This window comes from Lampris incognitus, chromosome 5, assembly GCF_029633865.1.
Source record: "Lampris incognitus isolate fLamInc1 chromosome 5, fLamInc1.hap2, whole genome shotgun sequence".
NCBI classification, from domain to species: domain Eukaryota; kingdom Metazoa; phylum Chordata; class Actinopteri; order Lampriformes; family Lampridae; genus Lampris; species Lampris incognitus.
Window position 1 is genome coordinate 64,347,217 of NC_079215.1, and position 18,701 is coordinate 64,365,917.

The 18,701-nt window shown below is 47.0% G+C and overlaps 2 protein-coding genes across 3 annotated transcripts in view; one reads left to right on the forward strand and one right to left on the reverse strand.

Moving 5' to 3' along the window:
• Window positions 1-16,496, reverse strand: LOC130112281 (NADH dehydrogenase [ubiquinone] iron-sulfur protein 8, mitochondrial-like). 2 transcript variants are annotated; one of them, XM_056279577.1, is made up of 8 exons: window positions 16,430-16,496; window positions 13,684-13,738; window positions 12,338-12,403; window positions 7,805-7,894; window positions 5,424-5,532; window positions 3,584-3,647; window positions 3,292-3,420; window positions 1-1,939 (listed from the first exon to the last, which is right to left on the reverse strand). In XM_056279577.1, the coding sequence occupies exons 2-8, from the start codon at window positions 13,724-13,726 to the stop codon at window positions 1,808-1,810; spliced, it is 633 nt and encodes a 210-aa protein (XP_056135552.1). In that variant the 5' UTR covers window positions 13,727-13,738; window positions 16,430-16,496; the 3' UTR covers window positions 1-1,807. The 2 variants fall into 2 exon arrangements, with proteins under 2 accessions (XP_056135552.1, XP_056135553.1); XM_056279578.1 differs by lacking the exon at window positions 16,430-16,496 and adding an exon at window positions 16,210-16,329.
• The window catches only part of LOC130112282 (adipose-secreted signaling protein homolog), a 22,440-nt gene continuing 17,726 nt past the window's right edge, over window positions 13,988-18,701 (forward strand). The window contains exon 1 of the mRNA XM_056279579.1: window positions 13,988-14,027. The gene's annotated coding sequence lies outside the window, so the exon portion shown is untranslated. The remainder of the gene's footprint in view (window positions 14,028-18,701) is intronic.

The window sequence follows — 18,701 nt, forward strand, 5'->3', positions numbered from 1 at the left end:
TCTGTGAAGATTCCACCTTCATCACGCTCTGCCAGACAAGACTCACCCAGAAGGACCTGTCAATCAACACCCTTTCACCTCCTCACTGTAGGAGCAAGCTCTTCTGCTGGGATGTGATGGGGGAACAAATGACTTGAGAATAAACAGGACTGACCTAATTCTAAGGCCTGACAAAGTTGTGCACATAATAGTCCAAGAAACTTCTGTCAGTACGTGTCCCAGCTTTGAACTAAAGGATCCTAGACCTTACCCAGACATCCCAAATGAACAAACGACAAATTTTGTCTTCTCATCCGTGGTCATGACTATGGAGTGTTTGGGGAAAACGGCCTCTTCAGTTGGTTTGGAGATAAAAGAGTTATGGATGTTCCCAGATTTAAAGTAACATTTGTTTTGGCAGTTGTCATATTGTTGAGTGTTTCAGATATATTTCCCAAAACCAGAATTTATCTACTGGTAATGTTCGGTTGAAACCAAATCTTTATTAGCTGAAGGGTATTGGGCCTCAAGTCATCGCTACTGTCAGACAGAAATGCACAGACGGTGTCAGAAGAGGTATTGGAGTCCACTTGCCAGCACAACTCAAGGGACAAAAAAGTGAGTCGACAACAAATGTACAGGCCTTCCTCCGTTGGGGAATTACGATCACATTTGTCTTAAAGCTGTTTTGTATTAAAATTAGCACACAGTTGCATTTCTAAGGTGTTTTGCAAATATATACATGTTAACTTGTTGTGGTTTGGATTCAGGGTTGCTGTAAATGTTCGATTCCCACAAAACTTGCAAAGATTTGAAGGACTCAACTGTTACATGTGTTCAAGGCTCAGCGTTTTCGGTTTTTATTTTCCAAAGCCATCCAACACGCCGAATTTCGCCACAAGAGGACACTGTTACATAACCTCACACGAACAGGAACAGCCTTTGGGTCCGTGGAAACATAAAATCCATTTAAAAATCTGGGTATATTTTGGTGAAAACGCTGAGCCTTGTATGTGTGTTACAACTGATAACCTTCCAGTTCATGAAATACAACTTCAGTGATGGTTTGATGGAGATAAATACTTGTGTTGCTCTCTGTGAGATAACTTCCAGCTTTACTTCTACGTCCAAACACACAAAAAAATTTCAATTTTGAATGAACCTTGAATTTGATTTCTCTGCATTTACGCCCGGTACAAAAAAAAATGCATCACTGAATGTCTGAAAACTTACAACGGAACATTAATTTATTTTCTTGATCACTCAAAGTACACAAGTATTTAACCTTTTGCACAATTCTCTTGCCAACAACAAGCTCCTACTAAAACATGTGGACTCTGCAGGTCTTGGCAACCAACAGTCATGACAATGAAAAGTCTCCAAATCTGCCTCAACTCCCTAAAAGCCATTTGTCAACACGCCAGACATCTGGGTGAGAAGAAAAATGTGGAAAAACAGTGAAACGGAATTGCAAGTGACTAAAGGGTAAATGGAGAAATACATTTTTATTTAGTCCAGACTCCAAACAGGGCACCTCATCAGATCTGTAGAGGCGAGTTCTGCAACTGACCCAACGGCATTTACCTGACCCGTTACGGGCAGCATAGTATTTCCTTTCAAAAAGGACGCACATCGTAGTCACATAATTGGTATCTCGGGGTGATTGTTTTCAAATCACAACAATGGTGTTTGACCAAAATAAGGGGGGGCATCCAGCACAGTTGAGGCAGGGAAGGAGACGGTGTTATGTACAGTAGGAGGTGTGTGTGTGTGTGTGCACATCGGATGCTGAGTTAGAGGGTGTCTGTACAGTGTGTGTGTGTGTTGCCTATCGGTACAGGTAATCAGCCTGTATGTTGGCGGCGATCTCGGCCTCCCACTTGTCTCCGTTGTTGAGTAGCTTCTCCTTGTTGTAGAGCAACTCATCGTGAGTTTCAGTTGAGAACTCAAAGTTAGGACCCTGATGAGCAACGGGGAGAGAGGAGGAACAAGAGGAATGAGGGAGGGAGACAGAAAAAAGGGGGAAGAGACGGAAAGAGAACCTCAGTCAAGGCCAAAATGAGACAACATTCGAAAACAGCTGGGCGATATGTGGCTCCAACATGGGTACGAGGACATGAGACGAGATCTGATGTGGGGTTTGGGTTCTGGCGATGTAGTTTAAAGGCCCTGGTCTGAAAGGCACAGTCTCCAATGCATGCACCGACATGGCTATGTGGAGTACGGTGACAATATGGGTGAAACAAGAAACGTGACGCATCCTGCCATCAAGTCAGTATGCCTCAGAAAATAAAGCAAACAACATTTTGGACAGGGACGGGCAACATGGTCCAGAACAGTCCGGCGTGGGTGCAGGTCTTTGTTCCAACCAAGCAGTCAACCAATAGTCTTTGCTAAGGACCTTGATTTGTAGACTCAGGTGTGTAACTGCTTGGTTGGAACAAAGACCTGCACCCACACCGGACCTTTCTGGACCATGTTGCCGTTCCCTGGTTCAAGACGTCTGACCAAAACAGCAGAAATGAGATGAACAGGCGCTGTGTAGATCAGTTCTGGCTTTCTTTTCTCCCCCCCCCCCTTTTCCTCCCCAACTGTATCCGGCCAATTACCCCACTTTTCCGAGTCGTCCCGGTCTCTGCTCTCCACCCCCTCTGCCGATCCGGGGAGGGCTGCAGACTACCCCAGGCCTCCTCCCATACATGTGGAGTCACCGGCTGCTTCTTTTCACCTGACAGTGAGGAGTTTCGCCAGGGGGGCGTAGCATGTGGGAGGATCACGCTGTCACCCCCCCCTCCTTGAACAGACACCCCGACCGACCAGAGGAGGCGCTAGTGCAGCGACCAGGACACATATCCACGTCCGGCTTCCCACCCGCAGACACGGCCAATTGTGTCTGTGGGGACGCCCGACTGAGCCAGAGGTAACACGGGGACTGGAACCACCGATCCCCCTGTTGGTAGGCAGCGGAATAGACCGCAACGCCACCCGGACGCCCGGCTTTCTTTCTTTTCTTACGCTAAAGTGAGACAGTTTTCTGAAGTTTACTGTTCTAGCTGAGTGAAACGAACAGTGACCGTCTCTTCCCGCTTGGTCACCACGTCCACGTTACTAAACATAACGTCTCCACATGTCCCTGTGTGTAAACATCTTACCAAAGCACCAGTAGTCATCAGCAGAATGCCGTGTTATCATTCTTTAGATGTTTAGTCAAAAATATCACCGTGCTGGATTTGGTCGGTATCATCCAGTCTACATTCACCTGTGTGGCCACCTAATGGCTAATGGAAGGAAGCGCGTGACGCTACTACACACCTCTACGATGGCGTCCACAGGGCAGGCCTCCTGGCAGAAGCCACAGTAGATGCACTTGGTCATGTCGATGTCGTAACGACTTGTCCTCCTGCTGCCGTCGGCACGAGGCTCGGCTTCGATGGTGATGGCCTGAGTGGGAGAAACGGCGGGGAGGGCTTTGTTCAGCGTGGAAACAGGAAGTGCGGTTCATGTGACGAGGCTGGAAAAGTCTCGGGGATGCTGAATCTGTCTGCCAACATTGTGCATGTGTAACTGGGAGGACGAAAACCGGGAACGGTGTGTTTGGACAAACCTGGGCGGGGCAGATGGCCTCACACAGCTTGCAGGCAATGCAGCGCTCCTCTCCTGACGGATATCTGCAACATCACAGAGGCCACGTCAGACCAAACCCACACCGAGTCAGTGGTGTTTCCATCCACATGGTGCACAAACCATTTTTTTGTATTTTCCCCCCTTTTTCTCCCCAGTTGTATCCGGCCAATCACCCCACTCTCCCGAGCCGTCCCGGTCGCTGCTCCACCCCCCCAGGACACACACCCACGTCCGGCTTCCCATCCGCAGACAAGGCCAGTTGTGTCTGTAGGGACACCAGACCAAGCCGGAGGTACCGTGGTGATTCGAACCAGCGATCCCCATGTTGGTAGGCAACAGAATAGACCACTACACATATTGCGCAAACTTTAAGCAAATTTCAACAGTCGGCCAAAAAAAGAAAAAGTTTTGAATCCGTTTCCATCAACTACTGAAGGCGGCTCAACAAGATGACATCATCAAAAGAGCGCAGCCGATAAAAATGGAGCGAGGTCAAGTAGAATGACTTCCTGTTGTGAGGGCGGTCGTAACCCTTCATCAGCTGTACATCTGCATGCGGCCCAGAGATGCTGGAGACCACATGACGTGGTTTATGTACTGACATGGCCGACCACAGTCAAGTCCCACCGTCTGGGAGGCGGTTCACTAACCAGCTGAATGAAGCGCGCCACCCTTCACCTCACCGTCTGTCCCAAAGACGTCTTTCCGTTAATTACCCTTCACTGCACTTGATCGACTCACCAGCTTGTCCAACTCAAGTGTGACAGGGGTTTTTTTGCGATATTTAAGCATTTTGATTTTTCCAGATTTCGGTCGTTTCCGTTCAAGGTTTTCTTTGTGCAAATTCAAAACGAGCATCAACACATGTGGACGGACAGGCAGGTTTCAGCGACGCTTTCCCGCTCGAACCCATCCATTAAAGAAACGAGGAAATAAATTCTCATTCCTGTTACCTTTTATTCTGGACTGTTTAACACTATGATGTGTAAATCTAAAAACAAATTGATCTACAAAAGAATTTATTTCATCGTTGGGTTTATGATGATGTTAATCTCTTCCAGACCAAAATATCCCATAAACGAATGGGAGTGGGATGGAAAGACAACACGTTAGCTTCTACCACCAAACTTCAGCTAGCCAACATCACAGACGCCCGCGTTCACCAACGGTCCGGTTATTACTGACTGTCAGTCAAATCACACTACTGCCCCTCACTTAACCCCACCCCACCATTTCCTGGTGTTTGGACAAATGTGAAATGGTGGGAGTTTGCGGTGCTCGTACTGCTGCTTCGTGGGTCTATTTAAATAAACGTATGCATTAAAAAAAAGGCTCTCCTACCAACAAGGGGATCGCCAGTTCGAATCCCTGTGTTACCTCCGTCCCTACAGACAGTTGGCCATGTCTGCAGGTGGGAAGCCGGATGTGGGTATGTGACCTGTTCGCCGCACTAGCGCCTCGTCTGGGTGGTCGGGCACCTGTTCAGGGGGGGGGGGGGTAGCGTGATCCTCCCACGCGCTACGTCCCCCTGGTGAAACTCCTCACTGTCAGGTGAAAAGAAGCGGCTGGCGACTCCACATGTATCAGAGGAGGCATGTGGTAGTCTGCAGCACCTCCCCGGATCAGCAGAGGGGGTGGAGCAGCGACCGGGACGGCTCGGAAGAGTGGGGTAATTGGCCGGATACAATTGGGGAGAGAAATGGAGAACAACCCCCCCCCCCCCCAAAAAAAAGGCTCTTCCGTACAATTTTTAACTTTCAGCAACTCACTACCCGTCCACCTTCCCTTTCCCCCCTGCAGAGGGTGCTGTGGGGCCTCACCTGCGCAGGGCGTGCTCCCCTCTGAAGCGTGGAGACAGGGGTCCCTTCTCAAACGGGTAGTTGATGGTGGCAGGCTCTCTGAACAGGTAGCTCATCGTCATGCCCAGACCTGCAGAACGAATGCAAGGTTTTTGCTAAGCAGCCTTCCATGACACCACAGATGGATGCATAAAGCAGGGGGTTACAGACAGCACGCCACGACGCCAAGAGCCAATGGGAAAACATTTCAATGGTTCATGTAATGCTGATACCAGACAACACACGACGACAAAAGGAGTCATACCACAGCATGCAATCAAAATGTGAAATCAACCACTACAGTTCATAATAGTGTTCTATTAGTGTATATATATATATATATATATATATATATATATATATATATATATATATATATATATATATATATATATAAGAGATCAGGCAGGAGTCTCTGTGGACCATAATGTTTGTGGATGACATTGTGATCTGTAGCGAGAGTAGGGTGCAGGTGGAGGAGAGGTGGAGGTATGCACTGGAGAGAAGAGGAATGAAAGTCAGTAGGAGCAAGACAGAATACCTATGCGTGAATGAGAGAGAGAGGACAGTGGAATGGTGAGGATGCAAAGAATGGAGGTGACGAAGGCATAGGAGTTTAAATTCTTGGGCTCAACTGTCCAAAGTAACGGGGAGTGCAGAAGAGAGGTGAAGAAGAGAGTGCAGGCAGGGTGGAGTGGGTGGAGAAGAGTGTCAGGAGTGATGTGTGACAGAAGGTACCAGCAAGAGTTAAAGGGACGGTTTACAAGATGGTAGTGAGACCAGCTATGTTGTATGGTTTGGAGACAGTGATGAAAAGACAGGAGGTGGAGCTGGAGGTGGCGGAGGTGAAGATGATAAGATTTTCATTGGGAGTGATGAAGAAGGACAGGATTAGGAACGAGTATATTAGAGGGACAGCTCAGGTTGGACGGTTTGGAGACAAAGCAAGAGAGACAAGATGGAGATGGTGTGGACATGTGTGGAGGAGAGATGCTGGGTATATTGGGAGAAGGATGCTGAGTATGGAGCTGCCAGGGAGGAGGAGAAGAGGAAGGCCAAAGAGGAGGTTTATGGAGGTGGTAAGGGAGGACATGCAGGTGGCTGGTGTGACAGAGGAAGATGCAGAGGACAGGAAGAGATGGAAACGGATGGCGACCCCTAACGGGAGCAGCCAAAAGTAGCAGTAGTTGTAGCAGGAAGTTCATAATAGTGTTCCTGTCCAAGTTGATTCTCATTTGAGCCATGGCGACACAACACATCTTGTCATAGAATCAGAATCCACTTTATTGGCCCAGTGTGCCTACACACACGAGGAACTGGACTCCGGTACATGGCAGCTTGTAGTACTTGCAGACGTCACTCAAACAAAAAAAGAGAAGAAATAAAAGGAACAACATCAGGACGCTGGAGGCAAGCATGTGCCGCTACTATACAGAGTGTTGTCTGGGGGAACATTAAGCAGTTGTACTCTTATGAAAGTAATGGGGTTTGAATCACCGGCCACACAGACACTAAACAAAAACAGACAGAACTAGAGAGCGCTGTACCAAGGCCGCCATCCCTGGCGTCACCTTGATGATGAAGAAGCAATCTCCTGCCAGGAGCTAACACCGGTTTAGGACTCGACGCTCAGGTCACACAAGACCTGGTGGGTCTGGGTTTCCTCCTGGTTTGGAGAGTCAGGAGTGGCTCATCTGGGCAACAATGACAGTGAGGAGTTTTTGCCAGGGGGACGTAGCACGTGGGAGGATCACGCTATTCCCCCCTGAACAGGCGCCCTGACCAACCAGAGGAGGCGCTAGTGCAGCGACCAGGACACATACCCACATCCGGCTTCCCACCCGCAGACACGGCCAATTGTGTCTGTAGGGACGCCCAACCAAGCCGGAGGGAACACAGGGATTCGAAGCAGCGATCCCCGTGTCGGTAGGCAACGGAATAGACCGCCACGCTACCCGGATGCCCCCATCCACCTGTTTGTATGCGAATTTGAATTTACGCATCTTGTCACAATAACAATTCTACCCAGCCAGTCTAGTCTGGCACAGATATCATTCAGATGTACTGTGTTTGTCTGGGACAGCACAGGTGGACTTCACCCACATCAGCTTTAGTGTTTCTAAAAGAGAAAACTTGCCATCCAAGACTCCAAGATCCCCGTATCACAGCTCATCTGTCAGTCCTCTGCCTGATATCCCATCTGTGATCCCTTATGGAGGGTCTTAAGCCCCAGGTCTGAAGCCAGCAGCGTAGTTTACACAGTAGAGAAATCCCAGTGAAGGACTAGTTATTACCCGTTCCCAAACTATATCAGGGTATAGGAGGGAGGGGTCAGGGGTGAAGGCTGGATTGTTGGAACTGACCTCTGGCGAGCTCCGTCCACAGCAGCGTCTGAGCGGCCCTGTCTGTGATGGACTTCATGTCTGTAGAAAGCTCCTGGGCATTCACATATTCTACAGACAAAGAGATGGAAAGCATTTTAAGTTGTGACAGTAGTTGTGATAGTATGAAGGTGTGACAGTAGTTGTGATAGTATGAAGGTGTGTCAGTAGTTGTGATAGTATGAAGGTGTGTCAGTAGTTGTGATAGTATGAAGGTGTGTCAGCAGTTGTGATAGTATGAAGGTGTGTCAGTAGTTGTGATAGTATGAAGGTGTGACAGTAGTTGTGATAGTATGAAGTTGTGATAGTATGAAGGTGTGTCAGTAGTTGTGATAGTATGAAGGTGTGACAGTAGTTGTGATAGTATGAAGGTGTGTCAGTAGTTGTGATAGTATGAAGGTGTGTCAGTAGTTGTGATAGTATGAAGGTGTGTCAGTAGTTGTGATAGTATGAAGGTGTGACAGTAGTTGTGATAGTATGAAGGTGTGTCAGTAGTTGTGATAGTATGAAGGTGTGTCAGTAGTTGTGATAGTATGAAGGTGTGACAGTAGTTGTGATAGTATGGTGTGTCAGTAGTTGTGATAGTATGAAGGTGTGTCAGTAGTTGTGATAGTATGAAGGTGTGTCAGTAGTTGTGATAGTATGAAGGTGTGACAGCAGTTGTGATAGTATGAAGGTGTGACAGTAGTTGTGATAGTATGAAGGTGTGTCAGCAGTGGTGATAGTATGAAGGTGTGTCAGTAGTTGTGATAGTATGAAGGTGTGTCAGTAGTTGTGATAGTATGAAGGTGTGACAGTAGTTGTGATAGTATGAAGGTGTGACAGTAGTTGTGATAGTATGAAGGTGTGTCAGTAGTTGTGATAGTATGAAGGTGTGTCAGTAGTTGTGATAGTATGAAGGTGTGTCAGTAGTTGTGATAGTATGAAGGTGTGTCAGTAGTTGTGATAGTATGGTGTGTCAGTAGTTGTGATAGTATGAAGGTGTGTCAGTAGTTGTGATAGTATGAAGGTGTGTCAGTAGTTGTGATAGTATGAAGGTGTGACAGTAGTTGTGATAGTATGAAGGTGTGACAGTAGTTGTGATAGTATGAAGGTGTGACAGTAGTTGTGATAGTATGAAGGTGTGTCAGTAGTTGTGATAGTATGAAGGTGTGTCAGTAGTTGTGATAGTATGAAGGTGTGTCAGTAGTTGTGATAGTATGAAGGTGTGTCAGTAGTTGTGATAGTATGAAGGTGTGACAGTAGTTGTGATAGTATGAAGGTGTGATAGTATGAAGGTGTGACAGTAGTTGTGATAGTATGAAGGTGTGTCAGTAGTTGTGATAGTATGAAGGTGTGTCAGTAGTTGTCATAGTATGAAGGTGTGTCAGTAGTTGTGATAGTATGAAGGTGTGTCAGTAGTTGTGATAGTATGAAGGTGTGTCAGCAGTTGTGATAGTATGAAGGTGTGACAGTAGTTGTGATAGTATGAAGGTGTGACAGTAGTTGTGATAGTATGAAGGTGTGACAGTAGTTGTGATAGTATGAAGGTGTGTCAGTAGTTGTGATAGTATGAAGGTGTGTCAGTAGTTGTGATAGTATGAAGGTGTGTCAGTAGTTGTTATAGTATGAAGGTGTGTCAGTAGTTGTCATAGTATGAAGGTGTGACAGTAGTTGTGATAGTATGAAGGTGTGTCAGCAGTTGTGATAGTATGAAGGTGTGTCAGTAGTTGTGATAGTATGAAGGTGTGACAGTAGTTGTGATAGTATGAAGGTGTGATAGTATGAAGGTGTGATAGTATGAAGGTGTGTCAGTAGTTGTGATAGTATGAAGGTGTGTCAGTAGTTGTGATAGTATGAAGGTGTGTCAGTAGTTGTGATAGTATGAAGGTGTGACAGTAGTTGTGATAGTATGAAGGTGTGACAGTAGTTGTGATAGTATGAAGGTGTGACAGTAGTTGTGATAGTATGAAGGTGTGTCAGTAGTTGTGATAGTATGAAGGTGTGACAGTAGTTGTGATAGTATGAAGGTGTGATAGTATGAAGGTGTGATAGTATGAAGGTGTGTCAGTAGTTGTGATAGTATGAAGGTGTGTCAGTAGTTGTGATAGTATGAAGGTGTGTCAGTAGTTGTGATAGTATGAAGGTGTGACAGTAGTTGTGATAGTATGAAGGTGTGACAGTAGTTGTGATAGTATGAAGGTGTGACAGTAGTTGTGATAGTATGAAGGTGTGTCAGTAGTTGTGATAGTATGAAGGTGTGACAGTAGTTGTGATAGTATGAAGGTGTGACAGTAGTTGTGATAGTATGAAGGTGTGTCAGTAGTTGTGATAGTATGAAGGTGTGACAGTAGTTGTGATAGTATGAAGGTGTGACAGTAGTTGTGATAGTATGAAGGTGTGACAGTAGTTGTGATAGTATGAAGGTGTGTCAGCAGTTGTGATAGTATGAAGGTGTGACAGTAGTTGTGATAGTATGAAGGTGTGTCAGCAGTTGTGATAGTATGAAGGTGTGACAGTAGTTGTGATAGTATGAAGGTGTGACAGTAGTTGTGATAGTATGAAGGTGTGTCAGTAGTTGTGATAGTATGAAGGTGTGACAGTAGTTGTCATAGTATGAAGGTGTGACAGTAGTTGTGATAGTATGAAGGTGTGATAGTATGAAGGTGTGATAGTATGAAGGTGTGTCAGTAGTTGTGATAGTATGAAGGTGTGTCAGTAGTTGTGATAGTATGAAGGTGTGTCAGCAGTTGTGATAGTATGAAGGTGTGACAGTAGTTGTGATAGTATGAAGGTGTGTCAGTAGTTGTGATAGTATGAAGGTGTGTCAGTAGTTGTGATAGTATGAAGGTGTGACAGTAGTTGTCATAGTATGAAGGTGTGACAGTAGTTGTGATAGTATGAAGGTGTGTCAGTAGTTGTGATAGTATGAAGGTGTGACAGTAGTTGTGATAGTATGAAGGTGTGACAGTAGTTGTGATAGTATGAAGGTGTGTCAGTAGTTGTGATAGTATGAAGGTGTGTCAGCAGTTGTGATAGTATGAAGGTGTGACAGTAGTTGTGATAGTATGAAGGTGTGTCAGTAGTTGTGATAGTATGAAGGTGTGTCAGTAGTTGTGATAGTATGAAGGTGTGACAGTAGTTGTGATAGTATGAAGGTGTGTCAGCAGTTGTGATAGTATGAAGGTGTGACAGTAGTTGTGATAGTATGAAGGTGTGTCAGTAGTTGTGATAGTATGAAGGTGTGTCAGTAGTTGTGATAGTATGAAGGTGTGTCAGCAGTTGTGATAGTATGAAGGTGTGACAGTAGTTGTGATAGTATGAAGGTGTGTCAGTAGTTGTGATAGTATGAAGGTGTGACAGTAGTTGTGATAGTATGAAGGTGTGACAGTAGTTGTGATAGTATGAAGTTGTGACAGTAGTTGTGATAGTATGAAGGTGTGTCAGTAGTTGTGATAGTATGAAGGTGTGACAGTAGTTGTGATAGTATGAAGGTGTGACAGTAGTTGTGATAGTATGAAGGTGTGACAGTAGTTGTGATAGTATGAAGGTGTGACAGTAGTTGTGATAGTATGAAGGTGTGTCAGTAGTTGTGATAGTATGAAGGTGTGTCAGTAGTTGTGATAGTATGAAGGTGTGTCAGTAGTTGTGATAGTATGAAGATGTGTCAGTAGTTGTGATAGTATGAAGGTGTGACAGTAGTTGTGATAGTATGAAGGTGTGTCAGCAGTGGTGATAGTATGAAGGTGTGACAGTAGGGGATCTGTGGTAGACCTCCATTTTTATGTATGGAAGCTGTTCATTTGTAACTTATCAGGTGCCTCTTTATGAGAGTCTGAGTGTTTGACCCCATTCACACCTGGTATTATCACGGGATCTGGATCAGGATCTGGATCTGGATCTGTTAATCTGTGTAGTGAATGAGGCAGTCACATCTACTACATGTACGGGTCCTTGTTGTCTGCATTGTGAGCTCATCTGTTGTGTGCACTGTGCAAAGGAAACGAGTGGACGGGAAGATGGAAGGTCTGCTGCTGTTATGAACACTGGTAGAACAAAACTATCAAATGTTCCTGGAAAGGAAAGGATCGTTTACTGACTCGGACCCATTAGCAAGGTGTTCTGCTGCGATCTTGTTTGTTGTAACCGCTGTAATGGTAAAGCAGCGACGTGTTTACTGAGGTGGGAGAGTGATGCCAAAGTTGGTTAAGTGAGTAACGGTGACCTTCCCTGGGCGGCGGTGCTGGCTCACCAGTGCAGCTGCACACCATTAACTTTATCATACTTTACATATCATATACAGTAATTTTATGTTGCATTGATACCTGGGTGTTTCTAGTGGAGATGTGATTACAATGCGATCCAGACCACCTTTGGAGGTGGACTGGTGAATCCATTCACATTCAGATCATAATACGTGCTGCACCTTGCATTAACAAGCGTGTTTCCTTATCCAGCTAATATACAGATCACGTTTTAGCAGCCAGCTGTGAATGAGGGCCGTGTGCTTGTATACTATACTGTAAGGGTACTTACTGAACCCCTCCCTCTGGGCAGACACACTGAATGCCCTCACCAGATTCTGGCCAGCCGTTAAAGTACCTGCAGGAAATGAACAGTACATGGTACATCAGAGCTGCACTGGAAACGGATAGAAGGTACTTTTACATCAACACTCTGGGCTGGTCCTTCGGTCTTAACATCAGAAATGCACAGCTACACAAGACAAGACCCGGGAAAGATGGTTATGCTAATGAGGCCGTCTCTAAAATGCCTGTTAAGCTTATAAAAATATGGGTCAGATCCCACTATTTCATTACGTGTCATTCACATTGGCTTATATGAGTTTTGTTTGTGTCCATCTGTAATAATTGCTTGGCAAGTCACAGTTAAGCAGATTGCCAAGATGGTAAATCGAGGCTTGATTTACCATCATGGTTTACCATCACGAGTTACCATCACGATTTACCAAGTATACGACGGTTTTCGATGACATCTTTTAGCATGTGTGTGTGTGAGACAGTGTGAGTGTCTGAGTGGCTCCGGCTGTGACGTTATTGTCTGTGCCACTGTGTACGCAACATGAACCATCGTAAATGTGACCGGCACAGAACAGATATATCCGAGACTGAGCGGCCATGGCCCATCAAGCTGAAAACCGCCTGATTCCGGTCACCAGCCCATCTCTATTTGTCATCTCTATCCCCTCCCCTTTTCCCCCCAATCATACTTGGCCTCTTACCCCACTCTTCCGAGCCGTCCCAGTCGCTGCTCCACCCCCTCTGCCGATCCGGGGAGGGCTGCAGACTACCACATGCCTCCTCCCATGCATGTGGAGTCACCAGCTGCTTCTTTTCACCTGAGAGTGAGGAGTTTCACCAGGGGGACGTAACACGTGGGAGGATCATGCTATCCCCCCACCCAAAACAGGCGCCCCGACCGACCAGAGGAGGCGCTAGTGCAGCGACCAGGACACATACCCACATCCGGCTTCCCACCCACAGACACGCCCAATTGTGTCTGTAGGGACGCCCGACCAAGCCAGAGGTAACACAGGGATTCGAACCGGCGATCCCCGTGTTGGTAGGCAACAGAATAGACCACTACACTACCCGGACACCCGCATCTCTATTTCTGACTCACTGACATACGCACGGTGGTGAACAAAATTGGCCGGTGCACGTGTCATGAATCTGACGGTAATTTTGCATGCGCACTTAATTTGTGCACAAAGTAATAACACTTCTACACACACATTAGTGAACGAGGTCCATTAACTATTCAGTTCACTCAGCTACAACAGCGGACACAGCAGCCAGACAGGGGGACGGTAATTTGGCAAGCCCGTTTATTATTCCATCCATCTGCCCCTGGAGTCTTACCTGGCCTCGACACCGAGTACAGCACACGCAGCGTTGCAGCCATTACCTTTTCACTCTGGGCACAGAGACAGAGAGAGAGACAGACAGACAGACAGACAGACAGACAGACAGACTCAGATAAAACAGTTCAATTGGCAAAACAACAGCAGCAATAGCGGAAATGTCCCTTTAAGAGTCTCTGTGCAAAAGATGGAGAACCATCCTTCACCACACTGACAGTCAGTCTGGATAAGCCCACACAACACCCTTCCTCTCACCATCATTTTGTTCCTGTATCAAGTGTTTTATAACGTTGTGAACGCTGTAATACCACAACGCTGTGCACTGCAAGCAATTGAGGAGATGTGAGTAATTATCTTGTGAATTTCTTTTTTAACCCTATGTGACGGACGCTTCAGAAGGTAGGACACACAACATGTGAATTACGATCTTAATGCATTTCTTGAATACGGTGTGTCTTGTTGTGTGGATTTTGATCTATTTGCTATCGATGCTCTTTTGTTGCTCACTTGTGTGCTGTGGTCACCTATTTCCTTTTGTTCCCTATAAATGTAGCTCAGAGGAATTTATCGAAATACAAAACGTGACTTGCAGCAACTTGCGAGGTGTGTGTAGCACACTGCGTTTTGCAGAGGCAACTGTCAAACAAGCTCTCAGTACGATAACACAATACAGTGGCCTCACAGTATTCAGACCGCTTCACTTTTTCTTTTTTTGACACACTTTATTGTGTTGTAGATTTGATCTTAAATGGGTAAAATTGCCATTTTGCCCATAAATCTACACCCAATAACCCGTAAAGACAACGTGAAAACAGGTTTTTAGAAATTTTTGCAAATGTATTAAAAATGCAAAACAGGACTCTGCCATTTACAGTATTTGAGTATTCAGACAGACCCTTTGCTGTGGCACCAAACTGTGGTCCAGTGCATCCTGCTTAAGGCTGTCCAGGAATATTCCTGAGTCCAATATATACCCAAGTGTAAAAGAAAAACCCAAACATTTGCATGTGAAAATTAATATTGGTTTGGGGGGGGGGCAGCACCACTGCGGCTGTCTGCCTGGTGAATTCTCGCGAGGGCCTTGGCCGCTGCGCTGCATAGGCTGCAGGACGGACAGGGGTCATTGGGGTCACACAACGCCACTTGCACCGGTTGAAAAAGAAATGTAGGTCAAGCTGAAACGAGCGAATAATTCAGCCACAGCCGTGGGGTAAGGATGGCGGAGAGTCCACAACCCGGCTGAGCTGGCGTCACACAACTTCAACAAAAACCCCCACCTCCTTGTTGTGCCTCTAACCTAAGCACAGTGCAACCAAACACACTGCAAAGAGCAAGACACCAATCACGCCTGTTGTGTTTTCATACACCTATATGAGAACCCATGAATCAAACTCCCACTAGGTTTCCTCCTCCTGCCTCATGAGTGTCTGGGTCTGCTCAGTTGTCCACAACACGACCCTGCTTCTACTGACCTGCTCAGACGCTGATTCAGGGCTGGCTTGTTGTCAGTTTCTAGTGAGGTTGTTTAAAGATACCACCTCATCTGTCACATGGCTCATCAGCTGATGACGCTCACAACTGACGGCCTCGCTGGCGCTTCTGCCAACTGGTGTTAGGGAGCACATCCAGGGTAGGTGTTGAATTCCGCTTCCCGACCCCATCACAGAGCCGTATTACTGACAATGGGAAGCTGGCAGTGAAGAGGGCCTTCACACTCCCCCACTTAGGCGACACCTGCCATGGATGTAGTCCCAAATTCAAACGCCATGTGACCCCGAACCAGCAAATACAGAGGACATCTCGCTGAACATGAGCACGCCACTGGAGAAGCGCAGTCAAACAACTGCAAAGCATCACATGAGCTCAGCTCTAGAGGCGGTTCAGGTGGCAGGCAGGACCCCCCTCTGTTCTGAGAGGGGTGGCAGGACCCCCTCTGTTCTGAGAGGGGTGGCAGGACCCCTCTGTTCTGAGAGGGGTGGCAGGACCCCTCTGTTCTGAGAGGGGTGGCAGGACCCCCTCTGTTCTGAGAGGGGTGGCAGGACCCCTCTGTTCTGAGAGGGGTGGCAGGACCCCCTCTGTTCTGAGAGGGGTGGCAGGACCCCTCTGTTCTGAGAGGGGTGGCAGGACCCCCTCTGTTCTGAGAGGGGTGGCAGGACCCCCTCTGTTCTGAGAGGGGTGGCAGGACCCCTCTGTTCTGAGAGGGGTGGCAGGACCCCCTCTGTTCTGAGAGGGGTGGCAGGACCCCCTCTGTTCTGAGAGGGGTCCTGCAGATGGCTGATCGCTTCCACCCATTGCGACATGGGGGAGAGGTTGTGAATGCTGCCAGCGAACTTGGCCAAATGTCTGCTGATAACTGCTATTAGAAACCCGATGCAGAGCTGGTGCATTGCTGAACCGCCACAGGATAAAAGCCAAACAAGGTTTTGAACAACCCCCCCCCCCGACACCACAGTATACCGTGCTAACGAGTCAGTTGCTAGCTTAAGTAGCCAGGACCCTATAAGCGCCATTGTAGAGCAGGTACCTGCGTGATGCGGAGCCGCTACGAGGCTTAACGGCCGACGCCGACGCCGCCGACCTCAAGGACCTTCCCCGTAAGGTCGCTCAAGCGCGAATAAAACCCGGCGTTCACGCTTCCGAGCCGCGCCGCCGACGGTCGCCCCGAGCAACGCCGTTATATTATATGTCGCACACGTACACGAGCATCACGATAAATACGGAAGGTGTAGATATTAAAGACTTACTCGGTCGCTATTTGGCCTTCTAAACCAGAACAGCGGACGGCTTCAGGACGGACCCACGCGTGTGCCGGAAACGGCGCGACGTGATGACGTAGCGGCTCGCCATACGCTAAAAAGGCGTACGGCGCGATGACGTCCGGACGTCGAAAGTTCAAAGACGTCTCACGGGCACGTTGTCTAATAGAGGCCGGCAAGCACAGGATAACGTGAACAAAACAAAAGAAACAATTAAATTAAATTAGATTGGATTAAAGAACGCGGAGCGTTTACATTGCTGCTGGGGTCATCCGAGGTTATGTTGCAACACGAGAACAAGTTTTCAATTTCCGCAGTTTGTAAGGATTTAGAGCATAAAGGTCAGTAGTTAAAGAAAACAAACACAGGGCGAGATTCCAGATATTAGATTGCAAAGAACACCGAATGAAAGATGTCAGATTTATGAGTGAAAAAACGTAGCTATAAAGTAACAAGGTTGATGATCAGAAACTCGGCTTTTCGGTCCCCTGTGAAAATGCCATCGTGACGTCATCCGGAGGAAGTCGTGGTAAACTGTTGTTCAGCTGGATCTTATATGGAAAGAAATTAAAACAAAAACTAACTATTCCACAGCTGTTGTGTTCAGTAATGTAGTTACCCTATATTACATTGAGTGCTATACTGCCAACCGCTAGAGGGCGCTGTATTCTTAGGTCACTCGTAACAGTAGGTTGGGTTGACTCTTCGAACGTTGTTGTGCGTTGCTGCAGAGGCCCTGTCGGAGCATGTTGGAAGCTAACGGTCTGCCTTGCGATGCTTTTAGTAAAGTTTATTAAGCGATACGTCGTGTGGTTATTCTACCAAAGAATAGAACAACAGCCGGGTCAGCACACCCACGAAGGCCAGGCCCGACCGCGGTGTCCAAGGTTCACATCCGGTGTTATGTCGAAATCTGTGACCCGTCAGATTATGTCACCCTTCCACTAAAACACTCGCTAATTTAGATTAGGTTAAATTTAGGCACAAAGTTAAAGATAGTTAAGTTTTAGCATTCGGTTGGAGACATCTGATGCTAGATGTGGGTTCTGTGTGGTTAAATTAAGATTAGGATTAGCATCTGAGGGCCGGCCGAAATAGGGTGTTTTGAGGGGCAGGGTCATAATATCTGACGGGTCACAGATTTCGCTGTAACACATGCACGTCTTCTCCTGCTCTGCCTGGGCGCTGCGCTGCAATAGTATTCCCACATCCTGACAACTGAACTTTTTTGGATGACGTTTCACAGCAATCTCCCAGAGTTCATTTACACCCCCCCACCCCACCCCCAACCCCAACCCCACCCCCAACCCCAACCCCACTCTTCCTGGAACAATCATAGATAGCACATAGGAGTTTTACTGCATGAGTTTTACAATGAACCACTTTCTGGTTGTGGTTGAATGCACTCCTTCCTATAAGCTGCCAACGTGGCCGGGGGGCTGATGAGCACCACGGAGACCACGGCCCTGTTGACATCTAGAAAGCGTCCCCAGCCGGTCCAGGCGTCTGGCAACAGGGAGCACGAGTCAGTGACGTATGGGGGAGCAGAGCAGCTTGGGACACCCTGTCTTAGTGCACCACTGACACAGGGTGATCAGCTGTTTCGGGGGTACATTTGCTGCAGCACGCGTTTCCCTGCTCTTCCCTTGTGCTTCCGGTCTACCTCCTGTCCTGGATCAGAACCGCTGACACAACTTGGAGATTTTTTTTTTTAAATTCCACTTTGAATTTGAGCTTGAGTGCTCCCTGCCAAACCCTGACGGGAAGCGTGTGACCTGGAGGAGAGACGGCGGAGGAGCCTCGACCCAAACTGATCTGATTGGTTGTGTGAAAGAGTGTCCTGATAGGCGGATTATCTGTCAAGCCCGAGACACGTTAAGGTGAAAAATAATGTGACGTTTCATTGGTTATTTGTTTTATTGGCCTTAAATAATAACGTATAATAACTAACTAATAATAACTTATGCATCAAGAGAATGAGATATACTGCCATCTAGTGGTGCTGATGCTGCAGGACGCGAGGTGTCCTGCAGCATCAGCACCACCATCAGCACTCACACGTCACTTGATGAGATGTGTGAGTGCACAGATGAGTGTTTTGTTTTTGTTGTTGTTGTTGTTGTTTTTAGTTACTTGGCATCTCACATTTTGTAACCTTTCATTTCTGTACATTTGTCTGTGGTTGAGGTGAGAAACCCATCAATCAATCGATCGATCGATCAATCAATCAATTGATCGATCAATCCATCCGTCCTCTTCT

Coding starts and splice junctions, on each gene's coding strand:
- LOC130112281 (XM_056279577.1), bottom strand. CDS start 13,726: ATGGCTGCAACGCTGCGTGTGCTGTACTCGGTGTCGAGGCCAG. Junction 12,404..13,683: donor GTACTCGGTGTCGAGGCCAG/GTAAGACTCCAG, acceptor CATTTCCTGCAG/GTACTTTAACGGCTGGCCAG. Junction 7,895..12,337: donor TGCCCAGAGGGAGGGGTTCA/GTAAGTACCCTT, acceptor CTTTGTCTGTAG/AATATGTGAATGCCCAGGAG.